Below are 26,128 nucleotides of genomic sequence, written 5' to 3' on the forward strand. Positions count from 1 at the left end.
GTGACAGGAAAAAGCAAAACAGACTAAAAAGCCAAGGCATTGATAGGTTAGGTTGTTTGAAATGTATTGTCATTGACTTTGAGGGGGAAAGACTGGGTTTAGAGACATTTACTTCCAGATTCGGGGGACTCAGGCTACATTTCAACGTGTCAGGCTAAGTAACATGGGCTAAGCCAGATCCTTTCTCATCCTTGAGCTGTTCGCTGATCATCAACCAGAGTCAAAGAAATCAGTTAATTCTCGTCATTAAATGGATAATCTGGATGATTAGCAAATCTAAAAGGTGAAGAGAGAGACTTAGTCAGGTAACTGTTTCTGGGCTGGGTAAAGAGAGGTTTCTTTTAAACTGGCTTAAGTATGAAAATTAATGGAACTTTCTTTTATGGACAAGGACAAAAGCATCCAGTTTTACAATAACCCAGTACTACTACCTACTACCACTTGACACTATAATGAACACATTGTAAAAAAATAGTGCACAGTGCTCATAAACACATGTACAAAATTAAAACAATATGTTGCATTTTTGCAGGTATTGTATTATTCTACTACTTAGGAGATAAGGTCCTGGGGTTGCTACTTTAAACTCCCAAGAGGGCAGAAATGAACTCTGCCTCTTTTAAAACCATGCCCATAGGCTTTCATACATAACGGGAACAAATACTTCAAGGCGATGATGGGGAGCGCAATAAGAATGTCACTGTTGTTCAGTTTCTCTCAAGCACTCAGAAGTAATTCATCTATGCCTTTACTCGGTGAGAAATTATTAGATATAGGGATGGATACAGTGATATATATTAGTTATATATATATAGTTAGTTATATATATATTGAGAGAGAAATTGAGATATATCCTATATATATAGAGAGAGAGATCCAATATATATCCAATATATATATTGAGATATATCCTATATGTATATATATATACATATATATAGAGAGATCTCTCTATATATACATAGAGAGATACATCCTATATATATATATATATCTATATATATCCTATATATAGAGATATCCTATATATAGATATATAGAGAGATATATATATCCTATATATGTAATAGTATATATACTAGTCTCTCTCTCTCTCTCTCTCTCTATATATATATATATACACACACAAAGTAATAATTTTGAGATAGTGCTAAATCACTAAATAATTAATTCTTGATTAAAACAACTGATGCTAATTGCTAAGGATTACTGCCTGCTTCTCCACTCTCCCTTTCCTTTCCCTCTTTATCATTTGATCATATTATTCATTGACCCAGCATTGATTAATCACTCAAGGAGACAGTAGATTTTTAAAAATCCTGCCCTAGGAATCTAACGTTTCCAATGAGGCAAACGGGAAATAAACAACACAAACCCGTGAAGTGTATGGTGTGCTAATCAGGAATATACGCCAACAGGAAAACAAAGTAGAATAGAGAGAAAGGCATTGCTGAGCAGGGTTACATTCTTAGGTGAGGTGACAGAGAAGGTGTATCACAGAGGTGACCTGAGGGAGGACACGAAGGAGGTGAAGTTGTGTGCAGCCGGCTGTCGGGAGGAAGAGCATCCTGGCGGAGAGAACAATCAGTGCAAAGGCCCTGGGACAGGCCCGGCGGCCGCGAGGAACAGTGGGGAGGCCACGGGCAGCAGTGGAGTCAGCGGGCGGAGATTGGACACAGCGGCAGACAGAGAGGGAGGGAGCGCCCTGCGGCCCCTGCAGGTGTGAAGGAAGCCGGCCTTCTGTCCGAGTGAGATAGGCTACCATGTCAGGAAGAGGGCTGCCCATCGCCCTGGCCTCCAGGCGTGAAGGGGGGAAGACTTGGGTGTGAGCTGGGGCCTCTGCAGATGCCATCGTGAGTCAGTGGTCGGCCTGATGGGTTTGAGGTGGCGTATTGCACACCCAAGTGCAGCTGAGCCAGTGGACTTACAAATCTTAGTCCAGGGCTGAGGTCTGGGCTGGATAGAATTCTGGGGAGTGGGTATTGAGATGGTGTTTAAAGCTTGAGACTGGGTGAAAGCAGCCGGGAGGTGGGCACAGACAGAAAAGAAAAGAGGTCCAAGGACCAAGTCGCTCCAAAGTTAGGAGGCCAGGTGGATGGGGAGGGCTTGCTAAGAACAGGAGAAGGAGGCTCGGGCAACAACGGGGAAGCAGGTAAGCGGGTGGGCCGCGTGGAAGGAAAGCGAGGCACATGTTTCCAGGAGGAGAGAGAGGTCTGCCAGCTAAAATGAGACGAATGAGGAGAGGAGGTCATGGCTGACCTTGACAAGGAGAGTTTTGGCAAAGTGGGGAGCAGGTGCCTCAGAAGACGGGAAGAGAGAGGCTCGAGGCTGCAAGCATAGGCTCCTTTGAGAAGTGTCCCTGTGGAAGGAGAAATGCAGCATGGCTGCAGAGCGATGTCAGCTCAAGAGAAGATTTTGGTTTGGGTTTTGGTTTTAAAGACGGGAGCACTATGGGGACTTCATCAGGATAAAGAGCTTCTGCACAGCCAAAGAAACAGTCCACAAAACTACAAGACAACCGACAGAATGGGAGAAGATTTTGGCAAATGACACATCAGATAAAGGGCTAGTATCCAAGATCTCTACAGAACTTATTAAACTCAACAGCAAAGAAACAAACAACCCAACCATGAAATGGGCAGAAGACATGAATGAACAGACATTTCACAGAGGAAGACATACACATGACCACCAAGCACATGAGACAATGCTCTGCATCACTGGCCATCAGGGAGATACAATTCAAAACCATAATGAGATCCCACCTCACACCAGTGAGAATGGGGATAATTAACAAGGCAGGAAACCACAAATGTTGGAGAGGATGTGGAGAAAGGGGAGACCCCTTGCACTGTTGCTGGGAATGTGAACTGGTGAAGCCACTCGGGAAAACTGTTGAGGTTCCTCAAAGAGTTAAAAATAGACCTGCCCTATGACCCAGCAATTGCACTACTGGGGATTGACCACAAAGATACAGATGCAGTGAAACACCGGGACACCTGCACCCCGATGTTCACAGCAGCAATGTCCACAGTAGCCAAACTGTGGAAGGAGCCTCGGTGTCTGTGGACAGATGAATGGATAAAGAAGATGTGGTCCATGTATACAATGGAATATTCCCCAGCCATCAGAAAGGATGAATACCCACCATTTGCTTTGACATGGATGGAACTGGAGGGTATGATGTTGAGTGAGACAAGTCAATCAGAGAAGGACAATCATCCTATGGTCTCACTGATACGGGGAATATAAGAGGTAGTGAAAGGGAATAAAGGGAAAGGAGGGGAACGGAGTAGGAAATATCAGAGAGGGTGACAGACCATGAGAGACTCCTAACGCTGAGAAACGAACTAAGGGTGGTAGAAGGGGAGGTGGGTGGGATGGGGGGGACTGGGTGACGGGTACTGAGGGGGGCACTTGACAGGATGAGCACTGGGTGTTATACTATGTGTTGGCAAATCGAACTCCAATAAAAAATATATATATTACAAAGTCCTCTCCAACTTTTCAACCTGATGTGATAAAATATTTGATTTCGTTCTAGATTTCCTGTAGCTGTGAATTGTTCAAACGTGTCTGATTCAGGATAAAACGTAAACACGTGCTATTAACGATTTCACGTGTTTGTACTTGTGGATTGTACTGTTTTACCTTCAAATACAAACTTTTTTTAAAGAAAAAAATATATATATATATTAAAAAAAAAGACGGGAGCACGGTTGAGTGCCTGTGGGGGGAGGGAGAGCCTGATGGGGTGGTGGAGAGGGATTTCCCCAGGTTTTGGGGAGGTAGTGAGTAAGGCGGAGAGAAGGGTGATGCCAGCACCCGCTGGCCCCCATCACAGGTGCAGTGAGGACAGAGGACAGGAGAGCATCAGGGAAAAGAGGTTCCAGAGGCCTGGAAGGAAAGATGTTCCCCAGCCACCTCCCTAAAAGAAGAGGAACCCCTCTGTGGATTGGGGTCACCCAGTCCCACCACCGTCCAGCGTCACACAGTCCCGCCACCGTCCAGCTTCCCAGCGTCTAGGGAGCAACGAGCTACTTACAAAGTATCTGAAAAGTAGCGAATGTTTTTGTTGAGGCCGCTCAGAGTCTCCATGTCCTCTGGTGTCAACTGGAAATCAAACACCTGCCAGAAACGTGAGGCGATGACTCAGTTTCCCCGCGGCACTGACTGCTCCCATCCCCCTGCCCCCCCACACGTTTGTGCAAGGGGTGTGAAGGTTTTGAGAGACGGCTCATGAAGCTGGGGTTCACTCCAGGTGGGAGTCGGCCCCCCTGGGGGTGCTGGGCAGGTGCATGTGGCCGCAGCGAAGGAAGCCTCGACAGGCCCCAGCGACAATCACATGTCATCTAACTCCTTCTCTGTGCAGCTGCAGATCAGGCCCTAGCTTGGGGTTCAAAGGAAACCCAGCATGGGCACCCCAAGTTGACCCTCCCGGGGCCTCTCCCGGCACCGCAGAAGCTACTTGGGCACTGAGGATGGACGGCCTGCGGGTGCCTCACGGATGACCCAGCACAGAGGGAAACGGGGCCCCATCCAGCCCTGGGCCCGCAGCCCCACCTGGAAGTTCTCCTGGATTCTCTTCTCGTTGAAGCTCTTGGCCAAGGCCACCACCCCCCGCTGCAGCTGGAAGCGCAAGGCCACTTGGGCTGGAGTTCGCCCGTGCCTGGCGGCCACAGCATTGAGAACTGGGTCCTTCAGGAGAACTGGGGCGTCCTGGTTCACCCTAGGGGGAGGCAGGGTGCTGTGTGTCGGAGCCCGTGTAGCCCCTCACGCTGGGGGCCTTCGCCCTCTAAGCTCTGCCTCCTGACCCTGTGGCTGTGCCAGTCCCTGGGCTTGCTTCTTTTGGTGGATCCAAAGAAGGCCCAGAGAAAGGAAGGCAGAAGAGGACCCTCAGGGAGTATTTCATATGTTTTTGTTTTGTTTTGTTTTGTTTTTTAAAAAAGCATTTCTGAGAAATGTGGTAAAAGACTGGATAAGAAGAGAAACTGTCCAAATTAAGATCCAATAATCTGCATTGTAGTAACCCAATTATTTTATAAGAATCTACTATTTCAAAAATGCTTTTATTTTATTTTATTTTATTTCGTTTTATTTATTTACTTGACTGAGAAAGGGAGAGAGAGAGCACACACAGGGGGGCGCAGCAGAGGGAGAGGGAGCCCAACTCGGGGCTCGATCCCAGGACCCTGAGATCATGATCTGAGCCAAAGGCAGACGCTCAACCAACAGGGCAGGTGCCCCTCAAAAATGCTTTCAATTAATGATCTGCTTTGTCAAGTGCTAAAAGGTGAATTTTTATATTCCTCTTCAAGAGATAAAGATACTAAGACTTAACAGAAGTTGTCACTTGTCTCCTATCACTCGACGATCAAGCATCAGAATCATGGTGTGGGCTCACTTTGTCACTCTTTACAGCCAAAGCTTTTCAACTGTGTGAACATTCTAATCAGGGTTTGTGTTATTTAATAATGTGTCCTTGAGTCCCCACAATGTAGGCGAGTTAAGCATCTATGGAGATGGATCACGGCTGCTGTCTACCATCCCCCCTACTGCCCCCCCGCCCCCGAGAGTTGAGCAATGACTCCAGAAGGTACAGCGTCTGCAGTTAGGATACGGGCATAGAGGTCATTACCATTCCTTCCCGAAGTCGGACCCCAAGGCACCATATGCGGTCAGGATGATGTCCTTGGACTTGCAGAACTCCAGGAGTTTGCTCTGGTTGAAGTAAAGGTGACACTCCACCTGCAGAGTGCCAAGCAGAAGGGCTGGATCACAGGACCACGGCCACCAACCTGATGGGGAAGCTGCAGGGCTGTATCACCCGGTAGCAAACGCATGTAGGTGTCCCAGCCACACGGGCCAACACAGGATCGTCACCCACAGCTGTGCCAGGGACCTGCCAGAGGCTTACCTCTGCGTTACGGCCCAGAGACGACACGGGTCTACTGAGAAAGGGGCTCACGAGAGACAAGGCCAGGGCGGGAGGTCGGCAGATAAGCTCAGTCTCTCTGGCTGGAGACCGTGGGGCCTTGAGTCTTCCTCACACATTGCTCATATCTATGGAGGAGCAGCTCTGCCTTTCTTGGTTTTCCTTTTTTTTTTTTTTTTCTCATGAGAGAGACACAGGCAGAGGGAGAAGCAAACTCCCTGCGGGAGCCCGATGTGGGACTCGATCCCAGAACCTGGGATCACACCCTGAGCCAGAGGCAGACGCTCAACCATGGAGCCACCCTCGGGCCCTGAACCCCAGGTGTTTAGGCTGTAGGGTGATGGTTTCCGCTGTGGGGCGGCCCTGAACAGAAACAGAATGTTCCGACTGATTTTCCAGCTGGCTATTTCCTGTCCCCGTGCTAGAAGCACGAGGGGATTGTTCTCCAGCGTTCATTGTGAAAGCCTGATAGGGCTTTGGAGGTCAAAAATCACAGAAGCTGGGGACTGTCTGATAGAGGAGCCCTGAGAGATTTCAGCTGCCAGGCTCGTCCACACCGAGCCTCCAGCAGTTCAGCAGCTGCTGTTTGGGATTCTCTCCTGTCCCGCTGTGACCCTAGCAGTGACTGTGCTCCTGGGGAGCTGCGATTCTCTGCACCTGCGTGTCCGCATCTCTAATTTTCAGGGCAGCAGGTTGCCCTGTGACCTCGGTCCTCTAACAGAGCTGGGAAGAGCTGCTGCATCCCCGTTGGGTCAGCTTTTCCTTATCGTAAGAACCCAAGGAGCTCCCAAGCTCCTCCCATGCCAGATCCCAAACCAAAAGTGTGGCCGAGCTCCTTCTGCTGCACCCCTTTCTCGCTGCCTTTCCCCTGATTGTGGTGGTTGGATAAGCGTGAGCACAGATCCGAGGAGAAGCCAGTAGCCTGACTTGGGCCTCCTGTGAACCATATTCACCAACACAGCTTGTAGGAAAGGGGCTGGCTTAGGCATTAAGTGCAAAGGGACTTTCTGTGTCACAGCTGCATGTGTGTTTGCGGTCCCCATCAGGGACATGGACAGGGAGGAAGGGGGATATATTGTATTTAGGGCCCCAAACCAAGCCTGGACCCAGGTTCACCTGACCTGAACCACTGTCTTCTATCACCTGGTTGCCTCACAGACCACAATGAACTGAACTCTGTTCCAGCTCTTTGAGCCCATGTAGACTTCCCATTAACCAATGACCTCAACCTCACAGGTCACAACGAACTAGACTCTGTTCCAGCTCTTTGGGCCCATGTAGACTTCCCACTAACCAATGACCTCAACTTGGCCGCATTCCATTTGCCCGGTAGAGCTCAGGGCCACTTTCAGCTTCTTCCTTAATTCGTCATCACTACCCCAATCAAAACCAGTTTCTTTATTTTCTATAAACTGGTGATGCCCAAAGTGAAGGTAAATCTCCCAAGGGACCCACAATACCACCTTTTAGAACATCTATTTGTACTTTTCATCTAAAAATAAGAAAAAAAATAAGCCTCACTGATATTTAATACATGGATTGCCAATCCCTCTCTAACAAGCCTGCAGGTACGAAGTTTAAAGGAGATAAGATAAGCCCAAGGCGAGTGTGAGTTCTCCAGAGTGCAGAAGGGTGACCACTCACTTCTGTACTCATGATTTCTTACATTATTCTAAGATAAGCAAGTTTTATGTGTGGCTCATTAAAGCAGGTTTATTATAACAAGTGGACTTCTGAATTTTTTTTAACCTTTAAATTTTTTTATTGTGGTAAAATACACATAACTTTACCATTTTTTAAAAAGTAGATCCACCATTTTAACCATTTCTAAGCATACAGTTCAATGACACTAACATATTCACATTGTGGGTGGCTGATTTTGTACCATCGAGTCTCAGCAGATATCTCCTAACACAGAACTCGAAAGAATTACCCGTTTTCTTTTATATAGAAGTGTTCCAACTTTATTGACCAGAGATGAGAAAGCTCAGTAATTAGCTAGCTTTAAATTTCTAAGACCAAACCATAACACCTAGTAGATTATACTGCAACCTGACACTTAGATGTTTTGTTATAAAGTGACATGGCCTTGGGGACTGTTTTCAACAACTTGCAGTACACTCTGCTCTCTACAGGATGGGGAGATGCCACCCGTGACCTAGTTGAAATGAGGGAAGAGTAAGCCAAAGAGGGAGAGGAGATGGGGGCGGGGGGGGGGGGATTGACGTGGCTCACCTGGTTGCAGACAGGCTTGTACTTAAGCCTTGGCTTGCTCAGGATCCTCTCCAGCTGCCTGCGGTTAAAGTTGGACACACCAATAGACTTGGCAAGCCCTGAATCCTTACACTTCTCCATGGCCTACAGAGGGAAAGGGTGGTCAGTAATCTGTGGAGCCAGCTAGAGAAGCATGATAAATGGTAGCGTGCTAAGAGTAGTGGTGGAGGATGGGAGAGAAGATGAGACAAAGCAGGAGAGAGAGAGCCTTTAAAGGCACTCATGTCAATAAAGGAGATAGGAATTAACCAAGTAGGAGAATGGAAATTAAAATAATTCTTAAAAATGAGTAAGAAGATAGAATAAAAATGCACAGGGTTCAGAACAGAGCTAAAGGGCCCAGTGCGATTTTTAGCTGCACACCTAGAAAAACTTGAGTGATGGCAAAACAAGCCCCAGGAGACCAGGAGTGGAGGTCTACAGCTTGGGAACCAGGAAGGAGGCCATTCTGGTCCCCAGCCCACTGGCTCCCTCTTTTCTCTGTGACCTCATGTCCTATTAGGGTCATCAGATTAACTGTTCCAGTCATGCATGCACCCTTGCTGTTCTTGAACATAATAGGCTCTCTCCTACCTTAGGAACTGGGCCTTGAGGGCATCTGGGTGGCTTAGTGGGTTAAGTGTCTGCCTTCGGATCAGGGCATGATCCCAGGGTCCTGGGATCAAGTCCCATGTTGGGCTCATTGCTCAGCGGGGGATCTGTTTCTCCCTCTCCCTCTCTGCTCCCCCTCACTCTCAGTCTTTCTCAAGTAAATGAATAAAATCTTAACAACAACAACTGGGCCTTGGCTTCCTTTATGCCTGTATCACTCTCCTTCTAGATACCCACGTGATCAGTTCCGCACTTACAAATCTTTGCCCAATTTGTTACCTTCTCAGGAGAGCCTACCCTGCACATCTGCATCCCATACCTACCCTGGCATTCTCAGTTTCCTTGGTGAGTTTTACTTTCCCATTCCACACACCCCCAACCCATGCCACAGCACTTCCATTCCATGCGCCCAGAAACCTTGGTTTGTTCATTGACGTAGCCTGAGAACTTAAAAATACTCAGTATTCAATACATCATAGGCACTCAACAAGTACTTGGTAAATTATTAAATGGGAGAGGTGTGAAACCATGGCAGAAGGACACTCAGGGAAGGACTCGCCCAAGTCTACATGGGAGCAGAACTGGACGAGATGCACACATCTTGAATTCTTTGTCCATTCTCTCTCACCCAACATGCAGAGACATAGATCGCATCTTTGGAGCTCTACTCACCTCCCATGTGGCACAGAGATCCACTCTGTCAAAAATGATTTTTCCATCTTTGTCCTTTGGGAACAATTCCTCCCCAGGCTGGGACACAGAAAAGAATGAGAGATTGTACAAAGCTGTGTTTGGCCTCAGCCAAGCCATCAAGAGCCTACAGACCTTCAGGCTAATGCAACAATGTATTCTCATTTTGAAAGGAATGGAAACCTTAGGCTAAAGGGAGAGAAAGTACATGGAGGAAATGCATTTCCTAGAAAGTATGTTTTTAACTGATAAAGGTTCAATAAATATTGTTTGTGTCAAGGACAGCTTAAAATACCCAATACCCATCCTAGAGAGAGGATAGGGTAGTGCCAGGGCTCCATAGGCCCCTTGGCCCCAGATGCTTGTGGGATAAGCTGCTTCAATTCCTGCTTCCACCTAGAGATGGGCATTCAAGAGCATGACTCGTCAGCATCTCAAAGCCTGTGTTCCATCCTCATGAAATCTCCTGTGCCTCAACTGTTTTCTACCTCAGGACATTCTCCAAAAACGAGGGGTCAAAGGCTGAGATTCAGGAGCAGAGGTCTTCAAAATCAGACAGTGTATTCACAAAATCAAAGACATGGATGACAGTGAACTCTTGTCACTCTGGGGCTGAGAAAGGAATATTACAGCAGAAAAAAGGGAATCTTAAAATACTATGTATGTTACTCCTCATTTTTTATAAACTATATCCTCTGTTGTATTCAGCTACTAATTGGTATGTTGGTCATCAAAGTAAAATAACTTTTGCTAACCTTCAAAGGTACTGGGAAATGAATGAGATAAAGATCCACATAGCTAAACCCAAGCTTCTTCAGTGACATTTCTAGGTTGGTTTGAACCAATTCTGGACGGAGGAAGGTTACCCACACCTGCAGTGGTTGAAAGAGAAGTAGTATTAGATTATTTTTTTAAAGAATATTTAGGAGAAATTAATAAAGTATAAAACTGTCACTATTCACAATGCAGACGTGGTACAATATAAAGACTCCACCAAAAAAAACTATTAGAACTAATAAATTTAGAATTCACTAACAAGGAAGGAGGAAGTAACCAGGAAAAAAATTAAGAAACCAATCTCAGGGGCACCTGGGTGGTGCAGGCAGTTAATTGTCTGCCTTCGGCTCAGGTTATGATCTCAGAGTCCTGTAATGGAGCCCCTTGCCAGGCTCCCAGCTCAGCGGGGAGCTTGCTTCTCCCTTTCCCTCTGCTTGCCACTCTGCCTGCTTGTGATTTCTCTCTCTCTTTCTCTATGCATCAAATAAATAAAGTCTTTAAAAAGAAGAAAGAAAGAAAGAAAAAGAAAGAAAGAAAGAAAGAAAGAAAGAAAGAAAGAAAGAAATCCTATTTAAAATTGCACCAAAAGGAATAAAATACCTGGGAATAAATTTAACCAAGGAGATAAAAGACTCGGATTCAGAAAATTATAAGACACTGATGAGAGAAATTAAAAATCACACAATGGGAAAGATATACCATGTTAATGGATTGGGGAGAATTAATATTGTTAAAATGTCCATACTACCCAAAGCAATCTACAGATTCAATGCAATCCTTATTAAAATACCAATAGCATTTTTTAGAGAACTAAAACAAACAATCCTAAAATGTCTATGGAACCACAAAAGACCCTAAACAGGCAAAGGAATCTTGAGAAAGAAAAACAAAACCAGAACTATCATAATCCTAGACTTCAAGATATAAAATAAACCTACTGTAATCAAAACAATAAGGTACTGGCACAAATGGAAACACAGATCAATGGAATAGAATAGAAAACTCAGAAATGAACCCACAGCTATATGGTCAATTAATCTTCAACAAAGCAGGAAAGAATATCCAATGGGAAAAAGATAGTCTCTTCAACAAATGGTGTTGGGAAAACTATATAGCCACATTCAGAAGAATGAAACTGGACCACTTTCTTACACCATACACACACAAAAATCTTAAAGTCCTAAATGTGAGACAGGAAACAATAAAAATCCTAAAAGAAGACACAGGCAGAAATCTCTTGGATGTTGGCCTTAGCAACATACTTAAGGATATGTCTCTTGAGGCAATGGAAACAAAAGCAAAAATAAACTATTGGGACTACGCCAAACTAAAAAGCTTCTGTAGAGCAAAGGAAACAATCAACAAAACAAAAAAGCAGCCTACTGAATGGGAGAAAATATTTGCAAATGATATATCTGATAAGTGGTTAATATAAAAAAAAATATAAGGAACTTATACAACTCAACACCAGAAGAACAAATAATCTGACTAAGGAGACTAATCAGGTCTGGGAGAAGACCTGAATGGACACTTTTCCAAGGAGCACATACAGATGGCCAACAGACACATGAAAAGATGCTAAATATCATCACTCATCAGGGAAATGCAAATCAAAACCATAATGAGATACCACCTCACACCTGTCAGAATGGATAACACCAACAACACAAGAAACAACAGGTGTTGGTGAGAATTTAGAGAAAGAGGGACCTTGTGCACTGTTAGTAGGAATGCAAACTGATGCAGCCACTCCGGAGAAGAGTATGGAGGGAGCTTCTTCAAAAAATTAAAACTAGAAAAACCATATGATCCACTACTATAATTCTACTTTGGGGTATTTACCAAAAGAAAATGAAAACACTAATTTAAAAAGATACATGCATGCTTATGTTTATTGCAGCATTATTTACAATAACTAAGATATGGAAGCAATCCAAATGTCCATTGATAAGTGAATGGATGAAGAAGATGTAATACATTTGTAAAATGGAATATTACTTAGCCATTAAAAAGAATGAAATCTTGCCATTTGTGTCAACATAGATGGACCTAGAGGATATCATGTTAACTGAAATAACTCATACAGAGAAGGAAAAATGGCATATGCTCTCACTTATATGTGAAATCTGAAAAACAAAACAAATGGATGAACAAACAAACAGAAAACAGAAACAGACTCATAAAGGCAGAGGAGAAACTGGTAGTTGCCAAAAGGGAGGGGAGGGAGGGAATGGGTGAAACAGGTGTAGGGGATCAAGAAGTATGAACTTCCAATTATACAGTAAGTAAGTCATGAAGAAAGGAGAATAAATATAGTCAAAAATGGTGCAACAACATTGTATGGTGACAGATGGCGGCTACGCTTATCATGGCGAGCTTTCCGAAATATATAGACCTGTCAAACCACTCTCTTGTACACCTGGAACTAATAGAACATTATATGTCCACTCTGATTCCATAACAGAAGTACTATCTTTTAATTCTGCTTCAATTTTTCTAAAAATTGCTGTATTTTAATACGGCCTAGTTAATTGAGTCCTTAGGGACTTGCTGCCTAGCTCTAGCCTAAGCAAAACCAAATAAAACTATCTGATTCAGCTTTTAAAAAAAAGAATCTTTAGGAGAAATGAATAAAATGGCAAATAAATAATAAAAACCACAAACCCACTTGCTGTCATTGGGAAGTGACAAATCACCCCGCCAAGCTCCTAAGTTGTGTTCCTCATAGCTTCTGTTTCGTATTGAATAAAGACCACAAGGAAGAAAAAAAAATAGTATGGCCTTGCACAGAGGGTTTCAAATGTTAGAATGTAAAGGAATTATTTGGTTTGCCTGTAAAGAACACACTCCTGGGTTCTACCTCAAATATAATAAATCACAGTATCTGGAGATTGAACCAGAAAATTGCATTTTAAGCAAGAACTTCAAGTAGTTGTGATTCAGTAAATTGCTCTTGACTGTATTAAATGGTTCAGGGTTCCAAAGAAAATTAGGCCCTATAGGAATTCGAGGGAGGGTACTTTAGCTTATTTTAGGAAGTAACAATTTAGGGAAAATCAATCAAAATTACTAAAAATAAGGAAACCAGAGGACCCTCTGGAAAGGAGATAAACAGATGAGAATAAGATGATGATACTGTGTGTAACAGAGTCATAGAGCTTCATCCTCTGGATTGAGAAGGAAGAGATATCTGTTCACAGACCTGCCTAGGATTCACTTGAGTGGACTTCAAGTCTTTCTTCTTGGGCTACTTTACCTCATATTTAAATATCCGGTTCTAGCAGTACTTAGCTCAATGCACACTACTGGAAAAATGCCCCTTGGATTCCCTTTCCAGTCTGACTTTAATACATACATTCTTTTATTTGTTTCAGATATGATATCTATGGATATGAAGAATAGTAGGAGAAAATGGGGCTCCTGGGTGGCTCACTTGGCTAAGCGTCCAACTCTTGATTTTGACTCAGGGTCCAGAGATAGAGCCTCGTGTAGTCCCCATGCTCACAGGGGAGTCTCCTTGAGATTCACCCTCTCCCTCTGCCCCCCACCCCACTGGCACGCACGCCTGCATGCGCACACACACCCTTTAAAAGATCTTTTTTAAAAATTTAAAAAATATATGTATTTTTACAAACATTGCTTTCATCCTTGCAGCAGTTCTGTGGTATTCTTTTCCTACGTCATAGGAAAGAGACCTAAAATGTCTATTAGTCACAGTAGAGAGGGGACTGTACACAGAACCTTCGAAGTGTAGAATATGTCCTCTCTCTTCACAGTGCCATCAGCAATCTTCCTCTGGATGGCCCTCCCAATCTCTTCTTCATTGAGATACATATAGGCTGAGTCAAAATGGCGGTAGCCTACATCGATTGCTATCTTGACGGCCTCTTCCACTTCAGTCTTAGGAACCTAGAAGACCACAAGAAGATAAGGACCTACTTGACAGGAATGGCCAGTTCCACACGTAGAGCGATTCAGCAGAACCTCATTTACCCAAGGGCTGAGAGCTAGAGATGTCAGAGCTAAGTGTCAACTCATAACCTTAGTGGTAAATGTTTGACAACCGACTCTCTGAAGAAGAAAAGAAGTCTTGATTTATGGTATTGGCCTGTTTCTATGGTTAAATACTCCTACCCCTGCTAACTTCGAGCTAGGAATATTACGAAAAGGTGCTCACCATTGGATCTCATGAGCTCATGAGCTGACCCACCTGGCCACTGGCTTCAACCCTCTACTTCTGGATTTACATGATCTGTGGATTTACACAATCTATTGATTTACAGTCCCAAGTGAATTCACTCTGTAAGAGATGATTAAACTGGTTGCAATCCAGAAGCCGAAGGCTCAAAATTACCTCAGTGCAATGATGGTGTAACTTTATACAGAATAAATTAATGATTCACTTTTCTAAACTTGGAGAAACACTTCAAACATTTGAGAAGGGACAAAGACAAAAAAAAGAAAATAAACTCCTCTTTTATACAAAAATAGCTATAAGCAATAAACAACTTGGTTATTTCTCTTAGCTGCCTGCCATTCTGCTGGCCTACCAGGCTGGACTTTTAAAATTATCCATGAATTTCCCTCTTCATGACCTTCCTCCCTCCCTCACTTAACATGTCCCCTGGATTACTTTTAAATTTATAACTCCTGATAAGTTAACTAGCACCAAGGAGATTAACTGACCATCCACAGATTTAAGAGCCAAGTCCAAGTGAAAGCCATACTCTGCACCAGCATCCTTGCTGTAGTCCTCAGCATTATACCCCATGTGACTCCTGTGCTGAGGAACTAATCCTACAACTTTCTTTAAACAGTTAAAAGCTCCTCCGCCAAGAACCACTGAAGGTGTGCTCTTGTAGGTTGCAATGGTCAAACTAGAAACATGCATGGAGTTCAACGTTCCAGAAAGAGAATTTCCAAGTGCCACTTGGCTCTCCCCATGGCACAGTACTACCAACCTGACTTCTAAGAGGATATTTCCACTCCAGACCACTAACACACCCTCTAATATTAATCTTGTCCTCTCCAGACCCTTCAGTGGCCAAGATTTCTCTAGATATTCTATGAGTTCCGGTGCACAGAGATCTTTTGAACACTGGGCCTGACAGAAAAGGTCATCACAAGCAAACTCGCCACGAAGTCTCCGTCGTGTGGTAATCAAGACTCCTGGATTTCATTAATTCTAGCAGACTGTGCGTTGCTACAACTGGAGAGCAGGTGAGAACTGCTGACAGATGATACACGTCCATGTCCCTTGATAAGAGTGCCACTCCGAGGGTGACCCGTTGACAAATAGCATCAGAGTCACAGGGTAGCTCATGAGAAATGCAGGTTTTTTAGCTCTATTGCAGATCTACTCATTGAGAACCTTTGTGGGTATAGCCCCCAAATCTGGACTTTTAACAGGTGTTTTTATGCCTCTGAAAATTTGAAGAGCACCAACTCACTGACTAAATGCACAAAATAACCTAACCTGGAGAGAAGCTTACAAATGAAGAAAATGAGGCCCACCTGCATTTGCCAAACTCTGGTTCTTATGAGGACCTGTGTCTGCCACCCTCCATCCCCAACGTCATTATGACTACCTTGCTAGGAGCAGAGGTGCCAAATCCCAGTGGAGGCATGCTGAGTCCATCGTTCAGCTTTACAGATCTAAGTTTCATTAGATTCATCTCTTTGCACTCTTCTGGCTTCTAATTATAAGACATCTGCAGAAGGGAGAAAATAGTATAGTAAGTCACATGCCATAAAATCACCCCCTTCAAATTACACAAGTCAACAGTTTTTAGTATATTCACGGCATTGTTACAAGTATATAATTTTAGAGTACTTTCTTACCCCTCCCCAATACCCCATACTCATAGAAACAACTCCCCATTCCTCTCTCCCATCGACCTCTGGCGACTACTTTTTGTCTCTACAGATTTGCCTATTCTGGAAATTTTATTTGAATGCATTCACACACTATGTGGCATTTTGTGACCCCCTTCCTTTCCCTTAGCATAATGTTTTCAAGGCGAATCCACATTGTAGTGTGTAATAGTACTTCAGTCCTTTTCATGGCGAACTAACATCCCTCTGTACAGATGTACCACATGTTTATGCAATCGTCAGTTGACGAACACTTGGCTTTTTCTACTTTTTGCTTACAAGGAACAATGCTTCTGTAAACACTTCTGCATGTGTTTTTGTGTGGATGTGCATTTTCAATTCTCTTGGATCTATACGTAAGCCTGGAATTACTGAGTCATAGACCAAACCCATGGTTAACGTTCTGAGAAACTGCCAAGGGTTTTCCAAAATGGCTGTACCATTGACATTCCAATTCGTGAGAATTCCGATTTCTCCACATCTTCTGCAACACTTGTTACCCATCGTCTTTTGTAAATAGCCATCCTAATAGGTAGAAAGTGATACCGTGGGTTTGATCTGCATATCCCTGAGGACGAGTGATGTTGATCATCGTTTCACGTACCTCTTGGCCATTTGTATGTCTTCCTAGGAGACATGTCTACTCAAGTCTTTGCCCATTTTTGAATGGGTTACTGGTTTCTTTATTAACAAGTTGTAGGTAGGAATTCCTCATCATATTTTGGAATGAACCTCTTATCAAATACATGATTTGCAAATGTTTTCTCCCATTCCAAATAATGCCTTTTCTCTCTGTTGACGGTTTCCTTTACTGCACACAAGCTTTTTGATTTGATGTAGTCCCACTTGTTTATTTCTGTTTTGTTGCTGCACTTCTGGTGTCTTATTCAAGAAATCATGATCAACATCATTTATATTTTCTCCTGTGTTTTCCTCCAGTGTCTTAAAGTTCTAGGTCTTATATTTAAATTTTCAATCCATTTTGAATTGAATTTGACAACCCTGATACATTTGTATTATTCTAACACAGTCTAAGAATGATTAATCTTTGATTAATTTTGTTCTTAAACTATTTAATGAAGCTCTAACCCTGGGCTTACTTATATTTCTGAGTTTGAATTGATAAAAGAGCAATTGAAATCCAGACATTATCTGCTTCATGATGGGTAGCAATAGAAAGTACACAGACCACCTAAGCAGTAGTTTTGAAAAAATGAGATTATAAATGATGTTTGTTTGATTTTATGATGCTATGGAAAATTACTAAATATATGTATTTTGAAGCTCTTATCTGATTTTCCCAAGCCAATTTCTCAAAAGGCTGTGCCTCATCAGTGTTTACACTCTGGTCAACAGAGCATGACAATCTCTAGCTCATTGACCATGTGATGGTATTGTGATACCTCATTGAAAAATTTCTAAACAGACTATTGGGCTGTCACATTCCTTTTCTAGAATATATTATCTATAATAATTAGAGGAGATCTCATTAAAAGAGGCTAGCTAAAGCTGTTAGATTAATTTCTGGATTCCAACTCTGTTACAGAGTCTTTCCCTTTCCTCTCATGCCTAATTCAGATGCATTGAAACATCTCCTTTCCCTCTCCTCTCAAAAAGGCACTAAACCTCTAGTAAGTCTATTCCATCTCACATACACATAGGAGATGTGCAGGAAATGCACGCTACCTAGACGTACCGTGGCCATCATTCCGCAATCTATACAAACATCAAAGTGTCACACTGCACATCTATGACACGTAATGGTATACATTATACCTCAATAAAAATTATGCTTCTGTGGGGAAAATATGCATTAAAATGAAATGCCATTTTCATTTAGTCTGTTTAAATTGTATTACATTAAAATATCCACTACAAAGATGGTGAATAAAGTAAGATATCGCTATATCTTACAAGCCTTACATGGGGTATGAAACTCCAGAATGTTGACAACTACTGTGATATGTATTATTTTATTGTGATTTTTGGTCTCTGTTCTGGAGTAGTCAATTTTTAAGATTCCTGAAAGAAAATGTATGATTTTTGAAGAAACAGGTTAAAATGCCCTGGGTTTTTAGTTTTTATTGCATAATTGGTCACAATGAACTGCCCAGCAGGTGCTCAACCTGCACAAATTTAGAGTCCCCAAAATGCCTTTTCAACCAGCTCCCCCGGCCTCCTCTGTTCAGACCTCTCCTGTCGTTTCCCTTAGACTTCTTGTCTTGCCCCCACCATCTAGAACTTCTCCATCTCTGCCATGCTGAGTTTAGAAATTCTTCCAAGACAAAGCCAGCTCAGCTACTGGCGCCTTTCCCTTTGTTGCATAGGTCATCCAAGGAATAGTTTAATTATGAAACACTGGGTGGTATTTTCTGGACTTTGATACAGACTACCATCATTATTCAACATCTGCAATTGCCAGCATTGATTCTCAACGGTCTTTAAACCTGTTTCTATTTGCCTGCTGATTTCTCCATTTTACTGTAATTTCCTTTAATCAACTTTTTAAATAAAGAAACACAATATAGTAGAAGATATGAGTGGGTGACAACGCCTCACACTGTAAGAAACATGATATATTAAGTTGGAAAAATTGTATGAGTTCACACATCTAAAATCACGCTTAAAATACTGTCTCCAGCTCTGTCCCGCCTAAGGGAAGCAAATAGGATTCAAGTAGCATCTCCACCTACCACCAATTTTCATGTGTGATACCATTGACCAGAGTTTACTCTCTAGCCCTTTCCTCCAAAAAGAAACCTGCCTTTTTAGAAAGTAGCTATTTGTATTGTGCATCAGGGAAATTCAGGATAGAGTTAAATACTGTGTTGTTGCCAGAAATTGAAGCTTACAATGCCAACAACAATGCTGATAAAACAAGGCATCCACAGAAGGAATCTCACCAGACCACTTGTGACATTTTGAAAATAATGTTAACATCATTATTTGGAAGATGTCAATTCTGTGAAAATTAATTATGAGTTCATAGTTACAGTGAAAAGCAAAAAATTAATATAAAGGTTAGGAAAGGGCAGTTGAAATACAAAAGCAAGATGAGCAAAAATAAAACATGTTGAATTTGTCACCAATTTTAATAAGTGAGGGAAGGTGAATGTACGTGATTATTTTTTCTTCCTTTATATCAATGGCAGGTTATAAAGTGGAGCTCTGACATTTCTCTATTTTGGCAAGCAGGACATTGATATAAGCCCAGGAGCCTTGAAAGTGTGCTGAATGGGAAGGATGGTGGCAGGTGCATGAGCAGGAAATATGCCAAGGATGGGAACAGGGAATCCACCAGTGGCCACACAAGTGACAGGTCAGTGTTCCAGTCCTCACTCATTACTCAAACACGGGAAGTGCTTAAGAGCACGGAATAGAGATGATTAAATCCTATGGGTCCCATAACACTGATGAATGGAGCCTCTGAAAGACATGTCAATTCACGAGATACCAGATTGCAAAAATACCAAATCCTATAAAGAAGGCAAAAGCCATGGGCACATTTTTTTAAAGTGTGTAGAAAGTAAAGTTTTACCATAAAAAAAGAGGTCATTTTGGTGATCAGTGGTTTAGATTTGTACCACCTGGGGAGAGACAATTATACTAGGGCCCCAAAGGATAAGTCAATCATCCAAATCCTGCAATTTGGGCAAATCTTTTGTTCCAAAATATTTTATTTCTGAATAGTGAAAGTTTGAATTCACATAATTTTCAAGTGTCCTGAAGTATTATTCACTTTTTGGATTTTTCAGCCATTAAAAAAAATGTCTATGCCATTTGTAGCTTGTGACCTATACATGAACAGGCGGTGAGCTGTTTCACGTTGCGGATCTCCGCTCCACATAATTACTAGACATTATTATAATATCCGCAATGATCTTTCTATAGATTATGTTTTAACTGTGGTAAAATCTGCCTAACGATGTTTATCATGTGGACCATGTGTCAGTACACAGTCCAGTGGCTTTAAACAGATTCACAATCTTGTACAACCATCACCACTAACTATAGGCAAAACATTTTTGTCGTCCCCAACAAAAACACTGTACCTGTCAAGACATTTCCTTTTGGAGAATTCACTACCGATGTACAGAAACACAACTAATCTTGGTGTGTTCATCTTGCACCTTGCGACTTGGCTGAGTTTGTTTATCAGCTCTACGAGTTTCCTTATGAACTCTTGGGGCTTGGCTATACTGTAAGGTCACATCATCTGTGATCAAGAATAGTTTTACCTCATCCTTCCCAATCTGGATACCCTTTGTCTCTGTTGCTTATCTCACAGCTCTGGGTAGAGTGTTCAAGATAATGTCAAATAGCAGTGGTGGGAAAGGGCATCCTGTCTTGCTCCTGATCTTAGGAGGAATGCGTTCAGCCTTCCAGCATGGAGTGTGATGTCAGCTGTGGGTTTTCAATGTATGGCTTTGCTGGGTGTTGAGCTGGACTGCTCCATGATATTACTGCCTCGGCCTCCATTCCAGTTGGCTAAGTGCACAGTGAACTGAATGATGCTAGCTCCTCCCACAAACTCAGGCCCTAGACAGCAGTGTTTTTGAATACCCCCCAAAGCAGAGATGGCTCCCTTAAATCTGCTGGAAGCCACTTTAGCCTGTGGGGCATAAAACAATGGCAACAGCCTTTGTATTTGCAGGCAGCAAGCAGAAGCAACAACCCACCTTCAAAACACAGAACACTGATACGCAGAGGACAGGTTCCTTACTGCCCCACCGTGGATCCAGCAAACTGTCAGAACCTCTGGTTTCTATCCTCACTGCAGCCTGCTGCAGACTGGGGGTGGAGGGCAGGGGATGCATTGAAACTACTGCCCTGAGGGCTCTAACTGTTCAATATTAGCTCAATGTACCAGCCAAGCTTTCCCTGGATGTGGCAAGCTTTCAAATAGACTCCGGAGTTCCAAACTTTTTCGAAGGAAATTTCAGTGTTCGTCTAGTGATATACTTTACAATCATTGCTTTTGTATGTTTTTCTGAAGTTTCTTTCATCGGTGATGTTAAAATTGTAATTTCAATACAAACTGCTTAGGAGGGACACCTGGGTGGCTCAGCAGTTGAGCATCTGCCTTCGGCTCAGGCTGTGATCCTGGAGTCCCGGATCGAGCCCCACATCGGGCTCTCTGCAAGGAACCTACTTCTCCCTCTGCCTGTGTCTCTGCCTCTCTCACTGTGTCTCTCATGAATAAATAAATAAAATCTTGGGGAAAAAAACTGCTTAGGAGATGATTTTTCCAAAATTTAACCAATTTTTAGTTGTTTAATAAAAATCGGTTTCCATGTTTTGATTGGTAGAGTAAGCTTAATCTACCTAGCAGGAAACTAAGGACAATTAATTGGAGATACCATTCCCCTCCAGTCATAGAAGTGCTTTAGACCTACTCTAACCAACTGGCAGACGTGATTCTCCAGCAAGGAAAGACCTAACCTAACACTTGGCATCTTTGTAACATTTGTCAAAACCGTCTGGAATATCACCGTACCTTTCCTTCATGCATTCTGGTTCCCTATCTTTGAGCAACTGGTGCTCCCAATCTTGCAGTTTTTCTATTGCAAAGAAATGTGCTCAGAGAGCAAGGTAGTACATATGGATTCTGTAAGAGAAACGTGACCTGTTCTGCCCTAGGAGCTCCAGTTATGCCAACCAACTTACAGAGCCTGCATCTCTAGACACAATTAGTGGTTATGAGTTGAGCAACTAACTCAACATAAACCAATTATATATGTTCCCCATGGCTAAAACAATTGGCTCTAGGTTAAGGGTTTCAAGAACACTAGGATTGGGCTTTTCCCAATGGGTCCCTTTCATAATCTATGCAAAATCCAAGATTACAATTGTCTTAATTTACACTCACATTCTTAACCCAGATTCTTAAGGCAAAACATCACACCAGGGTTAGTTGGTTCAACCTCAATCACCTACAGTGTCAGAACCAGGCTCCCTCATGAACCCTTCCCCATGTCACTAGTACAAACTTTCTTATCCTCATGGTAATTTATATCAAGTACTGTGTAGCCTTTTTCCACCACTTTTCTTTCTTTTTCTTATTATTACTTATATTCACTATAACATGCCTGCTAATTTCAAACGTTGAAGAGTTCTGGTGGCCAAGGACTATAGGAAGCTGGTTTCATCTGAACTTCAAAGCAGTAGTTCTCAGAGTGTAGTCACAGGACCCATGGAAGACCCTAAAATCCCTTTTTGGGGCATATGAAAAAGACTATCATCATGATACCGGGGTACCATTTTCCTTTTTGGTCCTCATGATCTCACATGTATGCAGTGGAGGTTTTCCAGAGGTTTACAGGGTGTGGGGTATTGTACCAGACTGGACGCAGAAGCAGATTTGATATTCTAGCTGCCTTCTGTTAGGCTACTCATTCTGTTTTCAAAAATACCAAATGATTTCACTCTTATCCCTAATGGATTTTTTTTGGAAAATATTTTTACTTTTCATAAAATATACTTTTGGCATTAATACATAAGAGGCTTATTATTTTCTAATAATACATAAATGTTTAAAATGTCCTCGGTTTCATTTCCAATCGAATGTGTAGAATCTTAAAAATCTACACAATCTTTTTTTTTTAATTTTTATTTATTTATGATAGTCACACACACAGAGAGAGAGGCAGAGACACAGGCAGAGGGAGAAGCAGGCTCCATGCACCGGGGGCCCGACGTGGGATTCGATCCCGGGTCTCCAGGATCGCGCCCTGGGCCAAAGGCAGGCGCTAACCCGCTGCGCCACCCAGGGATCCCAAATCTACACAATCTACAATAAAAATGCTGAACTTACAGAAACAGAGAGTAGATTGGTGGTTGCCTGGCCAGGGCTATGTCGGGGGGAATGTGAAGGTGGTCAAAGGTACAAAGTGTCTCTTGTAGAATGAAAAAGTTCTGGGGATCTAAACAGCATGGTGACTCAAGCTAATCGCACTGTAGTGTACACCTGAAAATTGCCAAGATAGTAAATCTTAAATGTTCTTACCACTCCTCCCCCAAAAGTAAATGTGTGAGGTAGTAGATGTATTAACTAACTTTACTGTAGCAATCATTTTCCAACATATACGTGTACCGAATCATCACATTGTCTACCTTAAACTTCCACAAGGTCACGTATCAATTATATCAACAAACTAGAAATGTACGTACAAATTAAATCATGTTAAAAGAAATAGTATGAATTTACCAAAAACAACAGCGATTTTCTGGACTACAAAATACTAAAATCATTTAACTAAAATCTGATAATAAAAGAAAAGGTGTTATACTGTGGAAATAGACATACTTTAGAATTCACTAACCATAGTATAATTGTCTTACAGGGTGCAAATATAATACAAAAGAAAAGAATATACTAGAATATACTAGAGACTTCTGTCATTGGGTACAAGGCAAATACACAAAACTTGCACAAAAGCACCACAAAATGGAAATGAGCAAAGTATTCCCTGCATTTCAATCATAACAACTTCAAAATATTTAGGAATAAATTTAACAAGAGTGATGGAGCTTCTACAGGGGAACAAAACTATAAAATATCATTGAAGGCATAAATAATATCTGAATAAGTGAAAATGTACAAAATTTTTGGACAGTTTATTAAAATTTAAATTCCCATAAAATAACATATGTACCCACAGGATTTTAATTCAAATTCCCCTAAAAGTCCAATTGTTAAGATTGTATACAATTTTTTCTGGTATATATGAAAAAAATTAATGCCAGAGAGAAAATTCATGGAAAGAAATTCATGGAAAGTATCAGTGACAGACACTTTCTTGACTGTACCTCAGAACTTATTACAAAGCCAAGGTTATCTAAATAATTGTATTGGTACTCAGCCATCAAAAAAGGATGAAGGGCAGCCCCCGTGGCACAGTGGTTCGGTGCCACCTGCAACCTGGGGTGTGATCCTGGAGACCCGGGATCGAGTCCCACATTGGGCTTCCTGCATGGGGCCTGCTTCTCCCTCTGCCTGTGTCTCTGCCTCTCTCTCACTCTCTCTGAATGAATGAATAAATAAATCTTAAAAAAAAAAGAAAAAACAAAAACAAAAAAGGATGAAATCTTGCCATTTGCAATGACATAGATGGAACTAGAGGGTATTACGCTAAGTGAAGTAAGCCAGAGAAAGACAAATACCATATGATTTCACTCATATGTGGAATTTAAGAAACAAAACAGATAAATGTAGAGGAAGGGAAAGAAAAATAAAATAAGATGGCATCAGAGAGGGAGACAAAACATAAGAGATTATTAATTATAGGGAACAAACTGAGGGTCACTGGAGCGGAGGCAGGTGGGGAGATGGGGTAACTGGATGATGGGCATGAAGGAGGGCATATGATGGAATGAATACCAGGTGTTATATGTATCTATGAATCACTGAATTTCACCTCTGAAACTAATAATACAGTATAGATTAATTGATTTTAAATAAGCAAAAATAAAGTAAAATCATATTGGTATAAAGTTACACAAAATTCTCATGGAACAGAACAGAAAATTCCGAATTAGCTTTTATTTATGTGAGAATTTAAGGTGTGAATTAACAGGGTGGGTATAAATCCAGAGAAGAGTAATGAATTATTTAACATATGGTACTAGAATAAATGCCTGTCCACTTCAAAGACAGTAGGGTTGGATTTCCCCTCTTTCACCATATATGTAAGTAATTCTAGATAAAGTATAAAAGGCGAGAAGAAAAATACTTACAAGAAACTCTAAGGCACAATCTTGTGGGTGAGAAGATCTTGTTAGACCAGGAAATCAGATGCTATGAAAGAAGAAATAAACGTATTTGAACACACAAACAGGAAAACTCGGCATGACAAAATTCACTTTTGTCAGAATTAACAAGCAAATGAATAAGCTGGAAGACATTTATCAACTAGATGAAAAGGAGCTGGTATTTATAACCTAAGAGAGCTCGGAGACATTGACCAGAAAAAGACAAATAGTTTCCAAACATTGGTGTTAGAGGAGGAGGCCTTCATTGCACAGGAGACTAAGCCTAATGTCCACACACACAGGACGTTGGGATTCACTAGCATTTGGGGGAAAGCTAATCCGAGTCCCGAGAGAGGTCAGCCTAAAGCCACCTGAGTGGCCGAAAATGTCAATGCCTCATGCCGTCCATCGTGGGTAGGTGCGAGGAGGGGACGGCGATCTCATCTGTCACGGCCAGGTGTTGGAAACTGCATTTGCAAAGCAGCCTGGCCACAGGGACCGAAACCTGAAATCAAAGACGCAGTCAGGGGACAGAGAGCTGGGAGGTTTAAAGGTCACTTGGTACTCACAGTTGCCGAGGACGCAACGTGCCCCTCGCGTCACTCCGGAGAGCCACTGGGGCTGGTGCTGAGGACACCATAATAAGAGCAGAGCTGTGGGCCAGAGGAGCAGAGCATCTACTGCGGGATCCGGGAAGCATCAGGCCAGGCAGGGCGAGCGCTTCGGATTGGCTGGGCTCGGCTCAACAGGCTCCCACGTGCGACTAGCAGAGCATGTGGCCTGGAGCTATTAAAGTTTCAACATGCTTCTGGATGTGCCAAGGTAATCTGAGGAGCCTCATTCCCCTTTTGTAGGTGTTAAAGTATCCGTTTACAAAAATTTAAACTATGTTTGGGGGCCTGGCCAGCTCGGTTGGTGGAGCATGTGGCTCTTGATCTCGGGGTCATGAGCTCCAGCCCCACGCTGGGTGTAGAGATTACTTTACAATAATAATCATAAAATAAAAAAGTATGATCCCTGGGTGACTCAGCAGTTTAGCGCCTGCCTTCGGCCCAGGGCATGATCCTGGAGTCCCGGGATCGAGTCCCACGTCGGGTTCCCTGCATGGAGCCTGCTTCTCCCTGCCTGTGTCTCTGCCTCTCTCTCTCTCTCTCTCTCTCTCTCTCTCTCTGTGTGTGTGTGTGTGTGTGTGTGTCTCATGAATAAATAAAATCTTAAAAAAAAAAAAGTATGTTT

At 42.5% G+C, this 26,128-nt stretch overlaps 1 protein-coding gene across 2 annotated transcripts; it reads right to left on the reverse strand.

Annotated features, from left to right (window-relative positions):
• Positions 1–47: 47 nt before the first annotated feature.
• Positions 48–25,676, reverse strand: LOC129514265 (aldo-keto reductase family 1 member C15-like). Of its 2 annotated transcripts, none has more exons than XM_055332896.1 (11): positions 25,462–25,676; positions 24,878–24,938; positions 15,856–15,978; positions 14,009–14,176; positions 10,246–10,362; positions 9,473–9,550; positions 8,171–8,293; positions 5,639–5,748; positions 4,564–4,729; positions 4,046–4,128; positions 48–276 (listed from the first exon to the last, which is right to left on the reverse strand). In XM_055332896.1, the coding sequence occupies exons 3-11, from the start codon at positions 15,940–15,942 to the stop codon at positions 234–236; spliced, it is 975 nt and encodes a 324-aa protein (XP_055188871.1). In that variant the 5' UTR covers positions 15,943–15,978; positions 24,878–24,938; positions 25,462–25,676; the 3' UTR covers positions 48–233. The 2 variants fall into 2 exon arrangements, with proteins under 2 accessions (XP_055188871.1, XP_055188872.1); XM_055332897.1 differs by lacking the exon at positions 25,462–25,676 and adding an exon at positions 25,264–25,402.
• Positions 25,677–26,128: the final 452 nt, after the last annotated feature.

This window comes from Nyctereutes procyonoides, unplaced genomic scaffold (genome assembly GCF_905146905.1).
Source record: "Nyctereutes procyonoides isolate TBG_1078 unplaced genomic scaffold, NYPRO_anot_genome, whole genome shotgun sequence".
Classification (NCBI taxonomy): Eukaryota; Metazoa; Chordata; class Mammalia; order Carnivora; family Canidae; genus Nyctereutes; species Nyctereutes procyonoides.

Coding starts and splice junctions, on each gene's coding strand:
- LOC129514265 (XM_055332896.1), bottom strand. CDS start 15,942: ATGAATCTAATGAAACTTAGATCTGTAAAGCTGAACGATGGACTCAGC. Junction 8,294..9,472: donor ATCTCTGTGCCACATGGGAG/GTGAGTAGAGCT, acceptor TTCCCTCTGTAG/GCCATGGAGAAGTGTAAGGA. Junction 4,129..4,563: donor GAATCCAGGAGAACTTCCAG/GTGGGGCTGCGG, acceptor CGTTTCTGGCAG/GTGTTTGATTTCCAGTTGAC.